At 30.9% G+C, this 22,517-nt stretch overlaps 2 protein-coding genes across 2 annotated transcripts; one reads left to right on the top strand and one right to left on the bottom strand.

The window, feature by feature from the left end:
• Window positions 1–4,471: 4,471 nt before the first annotated feature.
• LOC111008287 (protein NLP6) lies at window positions 4,472–8,940 on the top strand. The gene is made up of 5 exons (XM_022280933.2): window positions 4,472–4,978; window positions 5,666–6,249; window positions 6,418–6,465; window positions 6,592–7,534; window positions 7,636–8,940. The coding sequence occupies exons 1-5, from the start codon at window positions 4,708–4,710 to the stop codon at window positions 8,778–8,780; spliced, it is 2,991 nt and encodes a 996-aa protein (XP_022136625.1). The 5' UTR covers window positions 4,472–4,707; the 3' UTR covers window positions 8,781–8,940.
• A 669-nt stretch (window positions 8,941–9,609) lies between these two features.
• Window positions 9,610–13,463, bottom strand: SWEET7 (Nodulin MtN3 family protein). The gene is made up of 5 exons (XM_022281067.2): window positions 13,338–13,463; window positions 13,201–13,237; window positions 12,703–13,081; window positions 10,962–11,081; window positions 9,610–10,000 (listed from the first exon to the last, which is right to left on the bottom strand). The coding sequence occupies exons 1-5, from the start codon at window positions 13,378–13,380 to the stop codon at window positions 9,806–9,808; spliced, it is 774 nt and encodes a 257-aa protein (XP_022136759.1). The 5' UTR covers window positions 13,381–13,463; the 3' UTR covers window positions 9,610–9,805.
• Between the last annotated feature and the right edge of the window lie 9,054 nt (window positions 13,464–22,517).

Below are 22,517 nucleotides of genomic sequence, written 5' to 3' on the forward strand. Positions count from 1 at the left end.
TTGATACTGGAAGACATCCTTAAAAATATTTATAAAAATAATTCATAACAAATATTTTAATTAATAGATAAGTCCCTACATATTAATAATATTTTGTTAATACCTTTCATTATTTTGTTAATTTTCAGCAATACTACAGAAATGTTGATTCATCTCTCGACGAAAGAGGCGAAAGAAGCAATCTATAGAAAGATATGATGTCGCTCACTAAATTCTGTGGTTAATGATATTTGTAAATCGGTGGTTCTTGTTTGGAGAAGAATCAACAGAATAGCTAATAGCATAAAAATGGATCTCATAAAAGTATAAAGGAAAAATTGATATACTGCCTTGATCTTTCTTTGCCTCGAACCCCGTACCCCTATAATAATGGTAGAGTAAGGGGTGGCCCCAAAGCGGAATTGACCGATGGTAGTTGGTCGAAGCTCCAGTAGGTAGTAGTCACTCCCTTTTTAGGGAACCGTACGTGAGACTTCCGCATTATACGACTCTGTCCCGAGCTTCCATCGTCGGCCCTTGTCATTAGACCACTATCTATGCGCATGTATTTTCAGTTTGGACTCTCGAATCTTTTGCTTCTCGGATAGTGGCGAACAATGCAGCTTGATGTCAAATCCATTGATATTTACAAACGTTGAGCCGAAATTTAATACCCTGTTCATGAGTTATCGAAAAAAATATCTAAGAATTGAATAGTCCTCGAATCCTTTAATTATTTTCATATGTCATACATCATTCTTGTTTAATTACACCATATAAAACATTATATATATATATATATATATATATATTATAAGATGTTTTTAACTCATCCAAGAAAACATAGTTTTGTCTGAGGATATGGATGAACCCTAAAACCATTGACAGCCACACCTCCTTGGAGCTTTCCCACATCAAAGGAAGAAAATAATAATAATAAAAATAGTCAAAATAAAAATTATATAAAAAAGGTTGGTGGTAACAAAAGAAAAGCACCATATTCAAGTTGAAGAAACAAGTGGGCTAAGAGAAAGGAATCTCAATCTCTTTCTTAAATGAGACAAAAGAGCTTTAAAATAATATCTTTTAAATTTTTTTTGCAAAATATCAACCAAACTCTATTTTATGTGTATTACAAATTTTGTTCTACAAATGGAGTTGGAATTTCAAGTTGATAACCACTCAATTATATTTTGGTTTGCCTATGCATATTAAGAATTGGTTCACAATCATTTTTTTTCTCCCTTTTTAAGTATGCTTGATAATTTTCTTTGTGGGTTTGAGTACCTTGGAAAATATTTTGAATAATCTTAGATGTCTTTAAAAATTAAAAAATTAAGATTTATTTAAGAGTCGGTTATTATTCTGAATTTAACTCAGTAAAATTAGACATCTATTACTTACCTCTGTTGAACTCAAAAAGAAAAAAATTAATCTCTTTTTACCTTTTCATAAGATAAAACTTAATATACGAATAAATGGTTTTTGTCTCAAAATTTCTATCCATTCTTTCATTCCTGTCCCTAAAAACTTTTTCTACTTTTTTTTAAACTTGAATTTTGTTTATTTAAGCTCTGTTATGTAACCATTGTGTTTTTAATTTCCTATTTCTAAAAATTAGCTTATTTAATTTTCTTCGCCATCTTTTCATTTTATTTTTGATATTTTTCACATTTCTTAAAAATACACATTTGACTTTTTAGTAAAATTTAAAAGATAAAAACAATTTTTTACAAATTAATATTTTGAAATAATTAAAAATAATAATAAAAATGAAGAAATACAAGTAGAAATAATATTTATAAGTTTAATTTTAAAAAAATAAAAAATAAAATAATTTATGAAATGAGACCTTGTAACTCAAATAAAATTTTATGTTTTTTTTTGTCATAGAATTAGATAATATAATATGACAAATATATACACACCATATAGTTTCATATTCAAAGTTAAGATTTTCCACCAACATGAACATATTTTAGTGGTAATCAGTCCATACTCCTTTTTTCAAGGTGATTCCAGAAGTTAAAAGATTTTTTATTTTTAGAAGATATCTTCTCATATAGTTTTTCATTTTTTTCCTAAAAAAAAAAAAAATTTAAAATTTTGGACCAGTAGAATACAGACGTGAACCCTAAAACAAAATTTTCAAACACCTGATCATTTTAAAATCTTTTTTAGGCTTAAATATAGTAGATAGCGGGTTTAGCCTACATGATTACAAATTTATCCTACTATAAAATATTTTAAAAAAATAGTACAAATGTGTATTTTATATTAGATGTATTAAGAATATGTTTTATTAACAATTCAAATACGGTATATTAGTGATATATTTTATATTAATATATGAATAATATACTTTATCACATAAATGATTATATGAGATATATTAGTCATATATTTTATGAATTGATAGAAAAATTCTATAACAATGATAGAGAAAAAGTTTTTATATTTAAAAATTATTTTTATGTGGTAAATTTACAAATATGCTTTTTCTAAAAATTTATATATATTTTTCCACTGCCAAAAATAAAATCCAATTAATAAAGTATTAAATCAGTCACTATCTCATCAGCATAAAAATCTTGGAGAGATCAGAGTCTTCACACTCCCTCGAGATTTCTAAAAACTTTATGCTCTCTCATTATATTAATTTTTTAAACGAATTATGTTAATTAATATATGCCAATGTCACTAATTAATAAATTAAAAATTTGCCTTTATTCCAAGAGTAAAGTAATTTTATTTAAAAACATAAGAGAATAATAATGGGGTGGGCAGCTTTGTTATTTAATAATTAAACACCTTTGTCTTCATTTAGGGAAAAAGAAAATATTATTTAAAATAAAGCACCATCATTACCAATATATAATTTGGAGTGCCCCAATCAAAATTGGTTCAAAGACTTAGCATTAAAAGTCAATTAGGAAATAATTATAATTAATATATAATTCCAAGCTTATCTTAATGTTAATGCTAACAACTTTTCCAAAAATTTATATTTTTTTTGCCATAAACAATATTAATATAAACCAACTAATTATTGTTGTTTTTACCTTGTCTTTTTCTCGTATATAATACAAAAAGGAAAAAACATATATTTAAAAAATTGATGACGAAAGACATAAGTCCAATTAGCCAAAAAAAGGGGTAAAAAATTGTAAAGTTTATATAGCTTTATGTAAATGCTTTGTGACATTGGATGGCACATTGAACCAATGTATTCATTAAAAATAGACCACTTCACTAACCCACATGCTTAATTATTGCAATTATCCATAATTGTTTTTAAGAAAATGAAAGTACCAAAAGTTATTTCTATAAATTAATAAATAGCTATAATTTATTGAAAATTTGTTGACTTCATATTATAATAATTAAGAACAACAAAGCACTGGTTTCTAATGGTACTAATGTCTAGATTACTTGTCGTGGATGACCGATGTTGGTCTGATCGAATTATAATCATTTCCGAAAGAAGTAAGGTTCGAAACACCAACTACGAAGATGAAAACTGGTGTATATTGTAGATATTAAATTTAAAATAAAATAAGCTCTTGGACCGTATGAGCACAATCAAACCAAAACTCTATATGAGCGAGTATTGGTAGCTGGTGTTTTATGTACTAAGTTAGACCAAATTAGGGAAATTTGTAAGTGGACCCTTACTTATGCAAGTGAGATCAAAAGCTATTAAGTAGGACATAACTTGACAGGCCGTAAGACTAGACGCCGTTTAACTGAAGTGATTTGTAGCTTAAACACCAAGAATAGATACAAAGGCTAAATGAGGTTATGTTGGGAGCCTTACATGAATGTCAGGCAACGTAACCGACTAGTAGTATGCCGTCATATTCTATGCCTACCTACCAACATCTAGTTGTAGTGTCGACTTATCTTACATGATACCAATGTCATTGCAACCACTCGTAATATAGTCACAACTTGTCCAAGACATCCTATAAGCAAGTGACAGCTAAAGCTATAATAGGTGACTACCTCGAGGTGGGTTGTGATTGGTATATATTCTCGATGCAACCTTACCAACAAACCTATAATTATAACATACTTTCATTTTTCATATATACAGTGAGAAGAATAAAGGTACAATATTCTCTATCATACTAAAATTCCATGAAACTCAATTTCAAATAAACTAAACTCAATTTCAAACAAACTCAAGTTTCAAAAGGTATTTGAGAGACGTCACACTAATGTTTAAGACCCTTCAATCGCAACTCTCCATCAATGCTTATGATTTCACAACCTGATCAACTTCGATCATGGCGCATGCAGTCAAATCTAGTGGATTATTCAACCAAACCACTCAACAATGCATAATTTGAGATAAAAAGAATATGTTTAGCCATTGATTTCCCTTAAAACATAAACACTAGAGAAATGTAAGTGAAGGGTGCTCTCGTTTACTTGATGATTCTCTTGATTTACACACTAGCGTCTAGTCCAGCACAATGGTAGAGATGGGAGAGACAAAAAAGTCTGCGGAGTATCGATTGTGGTAGTGGGTCGCAACACGGAATCAAATCTGTTTATTTTATCCAAAAACTCTCGCAAAAACCAACTTGTACAACTCGTTGTTGGATTCCATGGAATCACACTCCCCAATCAACCACCACCTCTCACCCATTTTCCTTCATCTTTTTGCGCTTTGGAAATCTCTGCATCCATAAAACCACAGCCCCTCTTCCATTTTCCGACGATATGACCGAGCCGGACGCCGATCACCCATCTGGATTTTGCCCCAAGTCCGGTAACCGGCCGCCCAGTGCCGACGACAGGACCCCACTTATGGATTTCGATCTGGACTTGGACATTTCTTGGCCCTTGGATCAAATCCATTCGTTTGCTTCCAACCCCATGTCCCCCTTTTTGATTTCCACCTCCGATCATCTTGGTTCCCCTCTTTGGGCCTTCTCCGAAGCTGATGATGACCATGATTCCAAGTTCGTTAACGACGCTTGCTCTGTTCTCGGTGGGTTTTGGCTCGATTTTGATTTCTTTTTGCCCCCCCCTTTTTTTGGAATTTCTTGTTTGGTGAAGTTGGGTGAAGTTGGAGTTTAATGGGATTTTGCCATGGTGGGTTTTATGATTTTCTATTAATTTTTCCGTCTCCAATCTGGTTTCTGAATATGGAAGAACGAGCTGAGAAGTGAGAATAAATTGAGTGATTCCTAACAGCTTAAGTTTTTGAGATTGGGGTTAGTGGGGATTTGAGGAACTTCCTGTCAGATGGATGGAAAACCAAGCTTACTTTTGCTTCTTTGACTATGAGTAACTTTCTAACTTTTTCATCTTCAGGTTTCTTTTATCTCTTTCCTATGTTCAATCAATGGAGTTTTGGAAATTTTTCTGTCTGATAACGCCATTGATACATAAAATTTCTGGAAACAAATGGCTGATTTAAAGTAACATAAAAAACAATTCATGAATAGGGATAAAAACTACTATAAGATTGAAAACCTTTTTAGGCTTTATTTGCAATATGTTTGTTTATTCAAGTATAAGATTCTCTATGTGGTTTCTGGATGTTGGTCTTCTAAGAGTTTTTATCTTGTCAATTGTGAGTTGTGGTTTGATATTGTCTTATTGCTCTGTTCTTGGATTTAGTTAGGAGGACTCTTTTCCATTTAAAATGGCTTAACTTTACAGCTGAGAGCAGGTACTTCCAATTCGAATTCTGTAGCGCAAAAGCCAACTGAGAACCACAAGTTTAAGATTCTTCCAGTTCCATCTTCGTCGTGGGGACTAACGCCATCGGAGAATCCAGATGGTTATTGCCTAATTAAAGAGAAAATGGCACAAGCCCTTCGGTACATAAAAGAATCGTCTGACCAGCATGTTCTAGCTCAGGTTTGGGCACCCATTAAGAGAGATGGGAAGGTTGTCCTTTCTACTTACGGGCAACCGTTTGTCCTTGATACACAGAGCAATGGACTTCATCAGTATAGGATGGTCTCTTTGATGTTTATGTTTTCTCTGGACACCGACCCAGATGGATATCTCGGACTCCCTGGTCGTGTTTATCAACAAAAATTGCCTGAATGGACTCCAAATGTGCAGTATTACTCGAGCAAGGAGTATCCACGACTTAGTCATGCTCTTCACTACAATGTTCAGGGGACCTTGGCTTTGCCTGTTTTCGACCCTTCCGGGCAGTCTTGTCTTGGTGTTCTCGAGCTAATCATGACCTCACCGAAGATCAATTATGCACCGGAGGTGGACAAAATCTGCAAGGCTCTTGAGGTTTGAGTTCTGTTCCCCTTGTTGAATTACATAAGTTTTATCCCTTGTTGTGTCGTATCAAGTGTTGTGCACTCATGTTAATGCTACTCGATTTCGATTGTACCAGACAAAGGATATGACATGTCTTATCAAGTATTTTGCTAATTCTATAAGTCTCTTCTTCTGCAGGCTGTCAATCTTAAAAGTTCTGAGATTTTGGATCGTGCGAATAACCAGGTCAGTGGCGAAAAGTCATATATATGAAACTGGTACTTTATTGCACTCTGGAAGATGAATATTGTCTAGTTTGTTTTTTCTCGCTCGTTCTCACAGATACGTACTTGGCAATGCTTTTGAAACCAGATTTGCAACGAAGGTCGACAGAATGCGCTTGCTGAAATTTTGGAGGTACTCACAGTTGTATGCGAAACTCATAACTTACCATTGGCTCAAACCTGGGTTCCATGCAGGCATCGTAACGTACTCGCCTATGGTGGAGGTTTCAAGAAAAACTGTACTACCTTTGATGGTAGTTGCATGGGACGAATTTGTATGTCTGCAACTGAGGTAGCGTTCTATGTTGTCGATGCTCACATGTGGGGTTTTCGAGAGGCGTGTTTAGAACATCATTTGCAAAAAGGTCAAGGGGTTTCTGGGAGAGCGTTTTCATCCCACAGCTCATGTTTTTGTGGAGATATCACCCAATTCTGCAAGACTGAATACCCTTTGGTACACTATGCACTCATGTTCGGATTAAAGAGCTGTTTTTCGATCTGCTTACGGAGCACGTTTACTGGAGATGATGAGTACATTCTAGAGTTTTTTCTGCCGCCAAGCATTGTTGATTATCAGGAACAGAAGAATTTGTTGGGTGCACTAATGGCAACGATGAAGCAGCATTTCTACACTCTCAAAGTTGCTTCTGGAATCAACCTTGAGGAGGAGGAAGGACTTGTCGAGGTCATTCAAGCATCGGGAAATGAAGGGTTCGAGTCTAGACTCGAATACATTCAAATTCCCCAACCTATGGAGTTGCCACCCAAGACTGATGCCATGGCAAATGCAGGAGAGATAGCTGCATCAGAACCATTGAAACAGCAATCTTTTGTGGTTGGTGATGCCGCAAAGGACGAAAACAATTCCGCTCGGGAGGGGGAAAACCACAACCCTGTTCCTTGTCCACAGAATAAGGAAGTAAAAAAGCCATCTGAAAGGAAACGTGGCAAAGCCGAGAAATCAATCAGTCTGGAGGTTTTACAACAATATTTTGCTGGCAGTCTTAAGGATGCTGCTAAAAGCCTCGGCGGTATGTTGTTGATTCTGCAGTTTAAGATTAAAACCTATGTTTTGCTTATCTATCCTTACAGAAATGAACTTCTATTTGGAACATTTTTTCCACATCGACAGTTTGTCCTACAACGATGAAGCGGATCTGTAGACAACACGGGATCTCACGGTGGCCATCTCGGAAGATCAACAAGGTCAATCGCTCTCTTTCAAAGCTAAAACGCGTGATTGAATCTGTGCAAGGGGCTGAAGGAGCATTTGGAATATCTTCTCTGGCTACAAGTCCAATTCCTGTTACTGTTAGTTCGAGTTCTCATCCTCTAACTCCGGATGGGTCTAATCAGCAGAACTTTGCTGCTTCTCAACCCTCTGATCCTCAACATAAAGAAACAAACACCTCAGAAACACAGACATATGACACACGAGCTAGATTGGATGATCAATTACACAGGGGTGTGTTGAGTCCGGAAGAACTGATTCATGAGCAGAACGGATTTTTGCCGAAGTTTGCAAATGGCTTAAACAATTATAGAACAGGGAGTGGATCACGGGAAGGGAGCATTGGGACGCCTACTTCTCACGGTTCGTGCCAAGGTAGTCCTGCAAACGACAGTGCAGCAGTAGCGAACAATCCGCTTTCTATTCCCCACCAAGAACAATGTGTAAGAAGAGAATCTCCTGAAGTAACGTTGCATCCAATGGATAGACTGAACATATTGGCGCCCGCTTGTCCCATCCCGGATACACTCGCGATGGTTGAGGCCGAGGAACCATTTGGAGGAATGCTGATCGAGGATGCAGGAAGTTCCAAGGACCTAAAAAATCTTTGTGCTTCTGTCGGTGATGCTGTCCTCGACGAGCAAATACTCGAATTTTCTTGGCCCAACCCTCCTGATAATCAAGCTCTGAAACAACCGATGGACTCTACTATTTGTCACACAGTTCCTCATATATCAGTTAGGCAAGAGCCAAGGAGGATGACAATCAAGGCCACTTATAAGGAAGATATTATTCGGTTTCGGATTCCCTTGAGTTCCGGTATTGTCGAGTTAAGAGAAGAAGTGGCAAAGAGACTGAAGTTGGAGGTCGGTACGTTTGATATCAAATACATGGACGACGATCGAGAATGGGTTCTCATTGCTTGCGATGCAGACCTACAAGAGTGTGTAGATATCTCAAGATCATCAGGTAGCAATATAATAAGATTGTTGGTTCATGATTTAACTGTTAATCTTGGGAGTTCTTGTGAGAGTACCGGGGAGTGAGGGTCGGGTTGTAGATATCGAAAAATCCGTCGACATCTCCTCTCATTATATATTGTATTAGCAGTACTAGGAAGTGAAGATTTAGATCTAGGTATTGATATTATTTGCTCAAACTGTATACAATTTTTCCTGTGAATTGTAAAGATTCTCTCATTTGCTATGTGACCTTTTGTTTCTTCTCTGTTACATTGGTCTTCAAAGGGTGGTGGGTTGAGTTTAAAGATTGAAACTTTGGGGAATTTGAGTTTATGAGAAATCTCAGGCACCGAAAAGGCGGTCGAAAACCCGAATATGAACGTCTAGACTGATCTTGATTGAAACCATTGCTAGGATCATATTATATTAGAGGTGATCTTCAGCTCGAGCTCAAACTTCCCGACCTTGGTGATTTCTCATCGGCCATTTGTTCGAAATTGTTAGAGATAATCTCATGAGAGTTTTGAATGAATGAATTTCACGAAGAGGATCTTGTTCAGCTGTTCCAAAGAGAGGACTGTTGCAAGATTACCAATTTCAGACTGATGAGACTAATTGAGTCCATACTTGATTAAATTTTTGTGGGGTATTTTGTAATTTGTATTTTAATCTTGCTGTATATTTTTCTTTTCTTGGTATTATTTTTTCATGTACTTTCCATATTTGTAATTCATCATAGTTGTGCTTAAATAAAATAATTACATTTCCCCCATTTTCTTTTTTAATTTCCCATGACATTGTATTTGAAAACAACCCATCAAACAATTTCCATTTTAAGTAAATAAATTATTTTAAGAAAGAATGTTTCCTACTTTGATATTTGAGATTGACCCATATACTCAAAATTAATAAATAACCATCCAAACAAAAAAGTTATTCATTTTCTTTGATAGCATGCGAATTACATCCGTCGATTGACCAACATAAACATAGTTCAATTAGTCAAGACATTACGCTACTAGTTTGTGTGATGATCTTTTGTTATTACCCTCAAAATTAAAACACGAGGGAATTTACTGAAAAAGACATGAATTAAAAAGAGTATTACATCAAGCTCCATGGACCTCACCCTCAAGGCCCTCCTTCTTCCATGAGTGATCTTTTGATCCATTGGTGATGACCTCTGATAAAATCACCTGCCCTTTCCCTTCCCTTTCTGCCTTTTGGAGTTTTGTTGATTTGTAGTAGCTCCCATACAGTATCAATTGGGCCAGCCCAAATAGTGTGCCCAGCCCATTTGGAATCTGCAATTTTTTTTTCATTTATTCAACATCAACAATAACAAAAAAAAAATAAATAAAAAAAAAAAATTGCACCAACAATTATGTGGTTATGCTAATTCATACTGTGATTGGTCTATGCCTGAACATATTAATATTTTGTCAACTTAAATATAACTCAACTGATTAAGATATTAATATTTTAATAAGTATGGTTAGTAAGATGATCGAATAATTTTTTGGTCTATTTAAGTAACATTTTACAACATTATTTAACAAATATTCCATTTAGAAAACTATTAAGTTACTTGTTTCCTACTTAATGAACATAATTGTGCTATAAACAGACTTTTTTTTTAATACAAAAAGTTATTACTATTATTATTTTTGGGGGTATATGAAGTACTTTTAGAAATACAATAATTCAAGTAGACTTATGCCCTTATATTTAAAATGTATTTTTCTAGAGAAACATTTTTTTTTTTGGGTGAGTTAGATGCCTGTTGTCTATAACATTGACCTTATACTTTTTTAGAAAAGTAACATTTTATGAAGTATCAATTAGCAAATGGATATAATTCTAAGAACTTAACATTAAATACCATATAACATACCCATTGGTATTTTTTAATCAACTCAAAAGAAACATTAAGATAATGATTCCTTTCCTTTCCCCCAAAATTTCATATTTTATGTATAAAGAATTTCAAAACTTTCCTTGGGTATGAGAGAATAGAATATAAAATCAATAAAAAAAAACCTAATGGGTGTCGGAAGGCTATATATTTTGAACCAATTAGATTTTATCAATTAAACTATCACTATAGACAATTATAACGGACTATAATATAAGATTTGTCTTTTTTGACAAAAATATAAGTGAAGGTGAGAGAATTTGAACCAAGGACGGGTTTTGTGAATTAAATTATTGTTACTCGAGATTAGGGTACGAGATTGAGGAGGAAAAATAAGAGAGGGTGATTACCAAAATATAAGGGTCAAAAGGGAGGCAAGCATAAATAGACCAAGCCACACCATTGGCAAAAGAGGCAATGGAGAGTGATAAAGGCATATATTCCACGCTCTTTGTTGTAATCACCAATTTCTGCAACAAATTAAATTAAAAAAAAAACAAATCATAATTAATTTCACATTTGATGATATCATACTACATATATAGATATAAGTATAATTTTAATTAATGTAATTTCTAATTTCAAAAGGAAAATGTGGGGAAATACTCATGCCTTTGTGTGTATTGTTTTTATTAATTCACTTTATCACAAATAATTGATATGGTAGGGATAAACATTTTGGTAGCAATTAGTTAATTAGGAATTGTAATTTGGAAGTGTTTCTGAAAAATGGTTTACACTTTTTAGAATAAAGTTTAATCAACATGATTGGCTGTTACTGAAAAGTTATAATTTTAGGGAATGATTAGATTTAAGTGAATAAATATTTTTTAGATTAAATTAAAAGCACAATCTATAAATTTTTAGGAGTACTCCTTGAATTTTAAAAAATAATTTTAATGGTTTTGAACTACCTGAACTTTTGCCTAATAGAACATTGATTTTTTTTTTCTAATAGATCACAATCAGTAAAAAATAGGTTTAATAGCGTCGAACTTATTAGACACAAAATTTAAATATTGTTTGGTTTAACCGTCACATGTTTCTTGTTTCTTATTTTTCAATAAATAAAGAAAAACATAATAGTATTTAGTAATTGTTATTTATTTATTTTTAGGAAGAAAAAAGAAACTAAACATGGTTGGTAATTGTCTCTTGTTCTTGTAAGTTTTTTTTGCATGAGATATTTATTATGCTTTTATAAGTAAAAAATTATAAAATAATCCTTTTAATTATGTTTTAAAAGAATTAGAACTAGAAACAGTAAACAAGAAACTTTATTTGATTGTTTACAAAATCTGTATACAACTAACATTTCTTCAAAATAAGATTCGAGATTCAAGAATAATTAGGGTCCATTTGATATTGTTCTCGTTTCTTATTTTTTGTTTCCAATTTTATTAAGAAATGTAAATATTTGACAACTATTTATGTTCATTGTTTCTCATTTTTTAAAAACATTCTCAAATTTGTATAGAAATTTTGGAAACAATAAAAACAAGTTTCTTATTTTTAGTTCTCATTTCCAATTTGTTCTAACATAAATAAAAATCTTGATTTATCATTCTTAAATCCATGACTCTTGGGACCATGATAATTTATTTTTCTTTATTAAAAAGAAGAAACAAAAATAAGAATCGAGGACGTTACCAAATACTATGCTTCTAAAAAAAATTAGAAACTAGAAAAAAAACAACATTATCAAAGAGGCGTCAAACTAAGCATATCTCAAGTGGTTTAGGCACCTATCTCTAACTGTCATGAGTTCGACCCCACCCCTGATGTTGTACTTAAAAAAGAAAAGTTATCAAAGAGGTTTCATAGGAAACTTATTTAACACTTTTAATGTTTGAAAGTTTTTTTACACTCTCTCAAAGTTCACCAAGTAAACTTGTAATTAAACCTACTCTTTTATCATTCAGTCATTAATTAAAACATTAAACAATCAAACCATAAAGTAAATTCCTTTATGATCTGTTGAGATCACCTCATTTGAAACCATAAACAGTAACAAAAACAGTAGAGATTCTACAAAGAAAAAATAACTTAAAAGAAACATTTCATATATCTAGAGAGAGAGGAGAAACTGACCATGACTGATAATGGAGAAGCATACATGCCGATGTTGAAGAGAATGCAGATGGTTCCGACCACCATGGATCTCTTGGTGTGAGTGTGGAAGAACAGCAGCACCACAAGGCTGAGAAGGGTGATGAAGACGAGCTCGACGAGCAGCACGAGCACGAGCTTCACCCGCTTCTTCCGATCAGAGAACACAAAGAAGAGCACGATGTAAACGAGCTCGATTAGGGTTCCCGCACCGTTAATGGTGATCACCAGAATGCTCCCGGGATGCACCGCCGGCAGCCCGTAGAGCACCCACACCAGGCAGTTCACCAGCGTCGCCAGGTACGGGATCGCCGAGAACTGCTCCACCGATCCCTTCTTCCATATTCCCACAAACGTCGGCCTGTGGAAATAAACAGAATAATAAATGACTAGTGAAAACCTATCTAATGCTCACCACCATTGAAAATATAGGAAGAGAAAAATGAGGAGTAATGAAAATTGAAGGGTAATTATTCTTACAATGGAGACAAGAACAGGAAAAGTGCTATTATGTTTCCTGCAGAAAATGAAACAAGCTTTATTATTTTATTATTGTAAAAATGGGAGCTTTATTATTATTATTATTATTATTTCTTTTTGTATGTTATTTTACTTACCTATAATACCAACAACTGTTCTTGCAAGCTCCAAAGAAACCATTGTTGAAGAGGGAGAGAGAAACAGGGAATTAATAGAGAGAGATTTTTGATGAACTCCACAGGCTTAAGCTGGGGGGCTTTTTATAAACTCATATATCCATTGCATGGCCATGTGATGGGGCCCTCCAACCAGAAAGAGATAATTTTTTGATTTATCGAATCTTCGTTAAATAAAGATAATAAATGTTTTATCTGTTGAATTACGTTCCGAGGGATAAAAGTAAAGTGAATAATAAATAGAGGGTGATGATTGAACTTTTAACCTTAAAAGTACCTGTGATAGATATTATTATTTACTGAATCGTGTTCCAGAATGGATAAAAGCTCGTCAAAATCTTGAGAGAGAGAATTTAACAATCCCATCAATCTTGTCTTAGCTGATTAGATGTCTATGTTACATTGCCCCACTACAAATAATTCCAAGCCATCCACATCTAGTTTGGAATTTTCGTGCTTCAAAGTAGAGTTCAAAGAGAAGTTCACTCAAATAATTCATCTAACTTCTTTTAGGAGTTATAATATTTAAAATACTATTTTCAAATTATAAATTTTTAATTAATCAAATTCAATTTTTCTCGTATTATCTCAGAGTATTCATTCACAGCTCGAAACTAATATGTTTCAATTTCGACTTTCTGTAAGTGAGATTGGACAATTATTCCCTCGCGGAGTTCTTCTAAATTTTAAACTTTAGTTCAATGAATAAGACATTAATTACTTTCTTTGAATATAGCTTTGGAGATAAGATACAAATCCATCTTTTTTTTGAAAAAATTAAATCATTTATACTACTTAAAATACTATTTTAAAAAACCATCTAGATTCATTATTAATTTCATTGATTAATATTTTTTTGGTACTTTAAACAACAAATCAATGATTGAATTGCATATCAAAGCTCAACTTATTACTTAAGGTAGTAGTTGTTCTTTTGTTTGGATTTGAAGTAACAAAAGATGGGAGAGGTTTGAAACTTTTATTTGTTAGTTAAATTGTCCCTATTAAAGAGTTGCGATTGTTATTATAATTATGTGAGACAATTACCATATTTATCATAAAAAAAGGAAAATTACCATAAATGGAAAAATAAAAATGTGTATCTATAGATATATTAACAATTTTAAAATTTTGGACAAATAACATAATTTGAATTGAATTCTAAATAAAAAAGTATCACATAAAATGAAAAAAAAAATCAAGCTTATGACATGCTTGGAAAAAAAAGGTAAAATATATATAATATTTTCTTATTACAATATCCAAAGGGCATGTGATTTTATGACACTTGTGACTACTTATATTTCGGATTACTTAAAAAAAATATTTAAGTTGTTTTATAGATGAAAAAACATGTTTTATATTATTTTTCAGTTAAAAATTTGTTTAAAAAGATATCTTTTATCCTGTGTCACACTAATTTCTTTTTCCAATTAATTCGAAAATATAATATATTGGAGTCAAATTATACCAAAAAAGTAATTAATGATTACATAGAAAAATAACAAAATATTGTTTGTGGTAGATTTAAGTTAAAAAGATTTTTTTAATACATGGAGGTTTTAAAACATTATAGATGAAATTTCAAAAGAATAGATTATTGGAATATCAAATGATATATATTATATTTAGATTTTAAAGCAGAAAATGTATAAAAAAATGTTAAATTTTCACTATAATTATGAAAATTATATATCACATCATTCCACGTTCATCTCAGTAGGATATCATATTAAAATTCTTATATTTGATTTTTGAATTTTTTTCCCTTACATTTGTTAGTCAAAATTTTAATGTTGCTGTTCATTTGATCTTGATAATAACCCTTTGTTCCAGGGCACTTTTTTTTTCTTTTTTTCTTTTTCTTCGAAAAGAATTTGTAACTTATTTGTAACTATTACTTTAGATATTAAATGAAACTTTGCAAAATTCAGATGTACTAAAAAAACATTCAACTTTTAATTTGCATTAATTTATCATATTCAATTTGATTTCGAGGATCAAATTTTATATATTTGTGTGAAGATTTGGATAAAAACTTTTAAACCAACTAAATTTAAATATCAGTTAAAGTTATCACTATTAGATGGTCCAAGTTTTATGTGTTGATGATATAAAGATATGAGGATATATAGCTAATTTATATGCATCCAAATTATATACCCCTTTTAAAATTATATCTTTTATTAATTTTTTTTACTCTTCATTTTTTTATATATAAAAAAAGAAATATAGTTATTAAGTAAAAATCATATGGAGAGTAATTCAAGTATTAACAACTCTGAAAGATAAATAATTGATTATATTTTCGTCAGTTGAATATTTACTGTATATGTTTCCTTGATATACCATAAAAAAATAAATAATAAAAACACTTTACGATTAAGTTTTGATAATTAGCTATAGTTTCTAATAAAATTGAAAGCTAAAAACAAAGCAATTATCAAACAGATGGTTAAAAAAATGGTTTTAAATAATCACTCCAAGTACATATATATATTTTTTATTATTAAATATGCTAATTCCCAATTGGCTTTAATCTATCCATTATTTTGGAACCCATAATCTCCTATTTCGAAAAGCTTTCTTCCTTTTAATAAATTGCAAATGGGGTTTGAACAACAGAATAATCCCCACTTTATATCATATCAATGTCAAAATTTCAAGATGCATACATATTATTATAAACTCCAATTAAATACTAATGCATTAATCTCACTAATTCAACCCAAAAAATATATATTAATATTTACATGTAGTTAAATTATGACATGTAATCGATTAGAGCATAGTAATTCAAGTAATTTTCTTAATATAAAAAAAGTACATCCCTTTTATTACACAGTGAAAATATTTTTTTAATATATTAATATATAAAATACAAATTTTTTGTTTTTTCTTTGTCCTCTCTGTCACTAAGTAACAAATACATGTGTTGCTTTAAAGTTTCATATTCTAAAGAATAATTCCATGATATAAAAGAGGAATCAAAATCATGATTTAGTGGAATTGAAAGGCTCATCAATCTTCCCCTCCATTATTATGAATATATTCTTTTTGTCAACCCATATTCTTAATTATCTTTATTTTATTTTCTTAGTGATGAATTATATTGGGAATAAATAATCTATAGTCTCTTCATGGAAGAAAAAGTGCATAATATATATTATACTTTAGCATATATATATATATATATATATTGTTTTATATTAGTGTAGAGGAATTATTCTATTGCTTTTCAATTAATAACAAATTTTGTTTATTACACATTTATAAAATGCTATAGAAACGACAAAACTACAAGAAACTGATTGTTTTAGCGATGGAACTTCTATTGACAAAAACCAATTTGTAAGTAAAAAATGCCCTTTCGACAATGAGTCTGTTATTATATGAGACCAAATGTAATTTCGTTGACATGTTATTTAATTTACATTTTTCATTTACAATTTTATATTTCTTGAGTTCGAATTTATGCTAAATTGATATCTTCCTAGTTTCGCAGAGAAATCGGTAAAATATAAAAAGTATCTGCATAAAATAACTAATATAGATAGAACTACTAATATATTAATATAGGTAATTAGGAATCGGTTTATAATAAAACAATATATTATGATACATCAAAATTGATATACGTACGAAAGTAAAAATGGAAATTCTTATCATAACTACATTAATGTTTCATATTATCATTCAATCTCAGTTTTATTTTTAAAATTACAATAAATCTATATAATATTATATAGATTTATTGAATATATGTTAGTGAACCAGACCATTTTTTTCTCAAGATTATTATCTTTATCCATGAGAAATTATTTAAATGAGGTTGTTTGCCTTTCTCCCACCTACGAGAGGTGGTGCCAAAGCGAGCATATTTTTCAACCGCAATTGACATTATTTTTAACCAAGAGGTTATGAGTTTGATCCCTACTTCCACATGATATACTAAAAAAAACCTATGAGAGGTGATTAACTTGAACATAAAACATATATATCATCACAAATGGTTCAATTCCACACCTCAAACTTAAAAGATAAATAATAATAATAAGAAAAAAGAGATGTATTATAAAAAAAGTTTTTTTTATTCTTTTTTTTTTTCTAACTTCTCGCTTGGACATCTAATAATGTGTGCAAAATGACAATAACATTATATATTAGCTAGGTAAAAATAGACTTGGTCACGTGAAGAGTTAGGAAAAGATTTTCCCCAGTAACTTGGAGACATGATGTGACCGACCTTGAAGCTTCACCAAAGGACAACGTGTAGTCTTGGTAAAACTTCACTTGGTTTTGGTTGAAGGGACTGCCACGCTCTGATCTTAGACATCCGACAGACCAATCTTGTGCAATGGATTTTTTGACAACGCAATCGAACGATCAGACACTTTTATTGTGTTTTCTCCCTATAAATGGAGACATCATTCCTAGCTAACATCAATGTAAACCTCAATTTGAGAGTATAGATCGAGTTTTTACTAACTTAAACGTCAAAGTATTTACTTTCTTTATGTAGGTTTCTTTGCTAACCGATACCCAATCTTACTCATTCTCAAGCAGAATGAGAATACACCCTAAAAAGCAACCCAACAAATAGTTATTATTATTATTATTATTATTAATTAAAACTCATGAATTATTCATGAAAGGAAAGTAATTAAATAATGGAATTAAAGTTAATATTGGGATTTAATCAGATTTCCACTACAAGGGTTGAAATGTGATGAGCTTCAATTAAAGGTTTATTAATTAACTATAACATTCCTGCATGCATGAATCTTAGTCACTTGAAGGAAAAGCCAAAATTATATATATATTTTAAGAATTTTTCAAGATTTTTTTTACTTTTTATTTATTTATTGTAAAGTATTTTCAAAGTTTATTCTGTGATTAATCTTCTAGAATGGGTTAGAAGCAATTTTTTTTTTAAATTACAAAATGAATTTTCTAAAATAGTGAATACCTAACCCTAATTTAGACTTGGGCTATTTTGTGTGCATTATTAATGTTGCTTTCTAGATGGTCAACTGCATGAAATGTTTTCTTGCTGAGATTTCTAAGCTATCATACCATCATTTTGGAAAGATTAGGATGCCCTAGTGAAGGATTTTAGATTGATGTCCCATCCTTTTTCTTCTCTTTTCCAAAGTAGGAGAACTCTTCGATATTCTTTTTGATTTATCACGTGGTATTGATGTCCATGTGAATTGAGCTGGATCGAGTTAAAGAAATATTTTAAACATGATTCAATTGGTTCGAGTGTATGATAAATCTACCCAATCATTATAATTTTATGTAATGTTTTTATTTCAAAAGTTTGTAAAAGAAAAAGTGAAATACTACCTAAAGATTTGAGTAACCTATATATATAGCTTTCTATTGTGTATTATCAAGATGGTGCTTCAAGTCAGCTTAATTATACTCGGTCTAGCTTAATTAATGGTTAAGACACCTGCACTTTTTTTAAAAGATCGAATGCTAGAACAGATCATTATGTACCACGTACATTTGTTAAACTAAAAAAAGCTCAAACTATTATTAAAATACCCAAACCTAGAAAAAGAAAGGGAAAAAAAAAACCCAATACAAAACCACAAAATACTAGCATCTAAATGACCCAAACAAAATACTTATTAGCTTGGAGCCTCCAAAAGGTAGCAAGTTAATTGGCAAAGAAATGATATTAACTGCATCTTCAATCATTCAAGCTTAGAGTTAGATTTGATGAAATTAAAATTTTAAAGTTAGAATTTGATTAATTAAACTTAAGCACAAAGTTTAAAAAATCTCTACAAATATATACTAGGGCTTGGTTTTCTAGAAAATTAAAGAAGAGGATGTAAAAATTTAAATGAGTGATTGAGAAATGAAATTAAATTGAACACCAGAACTAGAAACGTAAACTCAAAAAAAAAGATCAATTAGCTAGTTAGGACAACTTTGTTTCAACTAAAGATGGGGAGACTTGAATCTTCGACATTTAGAAAAGTAATTAATGTCCCGACCAGTTGAATTATGTTCATATTAGCTATTTCAACTCAGATTCAAAAAATTAACTTTTTTCGAATTAATTTTATATTAGGGCAACGAGTCTCTTATTTCTCTCCACAATGGTATATAGATGGAGCACCTTGATTTTTGGAAAAAGCAACAAAATTAGAGGTAGCTAGCCCTATTAATTTGTATGAGCATATATGAAAGCACGTGTAAATGCAAAATTCCCATCTAAATGAATAAAATCTCCAACTTTGAAATTAGGTTTAATTTTGGCAAGATTTTTGGAAGGGCATATATCTTTTGGGCCTTTTCCCCAAGTGTTGGCTTATCACACACCTTTTCCCCTGTAAAATTAGATATTGTCTCCTTTTCGACCTAAATGCTGTTAAATATATATATATATATATATATATATATATTTAATTATATAATATATTTGGATTCTTTTAAGTTTCGTCAAGTCACATGTTTTTATTGATGCTAGTTTTTTACCACGTGTTTTGGACGTGACATCTCAATTTTATTTTATCATATATTAATGATAATTTTATTTATAAAACAACTAAAAACAATAATCGGCCAGAACAAGTAGGGAAAGATTAGACATTTGGATCAACTTAGAAAATGAAAGTCATAAATTTTAAAATGAAAGGTTTATGGTGAATGTAAAAAATGTTTTTTTGTTTCAATTTTGATTGGTCATTGATATATTAGTAAAACTATTCATATTCTGCCTTTTTATAATTATGGTTAACAATTAATTTTAATTCAATTAGTCTTCTAGTATTATAGAAAATAAAAAATAAAAGATTAACTTAGAAAATGAAAAGGGATGAAATTTTAAATTGAAAGGTTTATGCTAAAGCGAGCATACCTTAACGATAATTGACATGTCAAAAAATGGTGACGTTTCTTAAATGGCATATCCACAACGATTTTTGTTTTCTTTTATTTCTTTAATATATTTGAGGTTGTCAATTAACAGGTTAAATTATATTTGTCCTCGAATTTCATGTTTTTGCCAATTTGTCTCTATTTTTACCTTTTTTTTCCCATTTCATTTCTGTATTTGGTCAAGTGAATCAAGTTTACCTTACAATTACGGCCATCTTATCCAATTAAGTTTTAAAACTTGAATAAATCATAAAAATTTAATTTTCAAAAAAAAAAATCATAAAAATTTGGGTATATGTTCTTGACTTTTATTATTATTATTATTATTATTTTCTTGGAGTTGTTTTTAGAATATGTAAACTAACCATTTTAAAAGTGTTTTCAACTGTATTTGTATTCTAAAAACAGTTTGAAAAATATATTATTTGTTTTGGTGCATTTATTTCTTCTCAATATTTTTTGAGCGGTTGTGTATAGATGACAAAATTAAACCCAGTTGATTGTAAATATAAAACACTTAATGTACAAAAAAATAATAATAATAAATAAATAAAACCCACTTACAACGACTAACAATATATATATACCATAATCTTTTTTTAGTACAATATGTGAGGGTGGGGGATCGAATTTACAACCTTTTTGATTAGAGGTATATGCCAATTACCACTGAGCTATGCTCGCTTTGGCATATACATCACATAATATTATAACATCAACTATAGAATATATTATATCTAAAGAGTGTTCCTTTTGGGTGGATTCTTTTTTAATGTATATTACTAATATACTATAATAATAATGGACGTTTAGTAGACTATATTAATACTAAATGTCTATCACTGATATAGTCTATCAATGATATAGTGATATAATCTATCATTAATAGATGAAAAGAAATAAATGAATAATATACAATAATTGAAAGAGAATGATGTAAAAATATCCAAATAGGCATGCAAAAAATTTTTAAAAAATTGTCATACATGTTATATCATAACACTATTGCTATATTTTGTAAATATGGCAAGGGTGCAAACAAATTGGATTCTGTCGAGTTAGTATGATTTTTTGGACCAACTCAAAAATTCGGGTTGGCGATTCCATTATACTGGAATTGTAGTTAGTGTATAACTCAATCCAACCAAATCCTTATGCTTTGGTTTGGGTCATTAGGTCGTAGAAATTTTGATTTTTCCTAGATATTTATAATATCTCTACTTCTTTAGACCCACCAACACAATAGTTAGAAGAGATCAACAATGCAACAACGAGAATAGTAACAAGAACAACAACTCAAATATGAAGACGAGCAGCAAACTCAAAGGATGAGATTATGAACATGAACAAAAACAACAATTCCAACCATTCCAAAGTGAGCATAGCTCAGCGGTAATTGACATATACCTTCAATCATGAGATTGTGAGTTTGATCTCCCACCCCCATATATTGTACTAAAAAAATTCTAGGAACGAAATTGAGGCGGTCGTAAATTCGAATTCAAATTCCCCGGATAAAATTGAGAGAAGAGAAAAGAAAGAGAGGTGTGGAAACTTAAAAAGAAAGGAAAGAAGATGTTTTTTTTTTCTTCTTTTCTTCTCTCTCTCGAAGGATGAAGATTAAAAAGTTGATACGTAGGGTGTGGTTGTAAAATGAAACACCCAAAAAGCATAAAGCTCATGAAAAATGTGGATGTTGGGAGCGTGAAACACACAAATAAACCTTTTTAAGTATAAATTTTCTTTTTCTTTTCTTTTTAAAATATAATGGCCAGATTGGTTCGAGTTAAATCGATTCTAAAATTTTCCAACCCACAAATCAAATCAATTTCTTGGGTTCCGTAAAAATTCAATAAAACCCAAATTTTAACTCAACTCAATCCCGAGAGAGCATTGGTTTCATCAGAATCTTGAGATGGTCATCAAGATGCCTGTGTTTGTTTGATAGGAATGTTGAATACTCGGACATTCATAGATGTCGAGGCATTCTAAGCAATTTTAGATGCCTTCTTGCAAGTCGGATTTCTAAGATTCTCGTGTTGAGGGCATCTTCTTTTGACAATTTTGTCCCTCGTCATTTTTGTTGTATAATATTTTTCATCAATAATATTTATTTCTCATCTATTTTATTTTATTTTAAAAATAAATATATTCACTCATTCATTGATAAATGTCTAAATATAATTTTATTTATATGTTACATTTAGATAAAAAATAAATATTTTTAGTCAATGTATAATATCT

This window comes from Momordica charantia (genome assembly GCF_013281855.1).
Source record: "Momordica charantia cultivar OHB3-1 chromosome 10 unlocalized genomic scaffold, Mcharantia_2.0 BLBB01000010.1, whole genome shotgun sequence".
Lineage (NCBI taxonomy): Eukaryota > Viridiplantae > Streptophyta > Magnoliopsida > Cucurbitales > Cucurbitaceae > Momordica > Momordica charantia.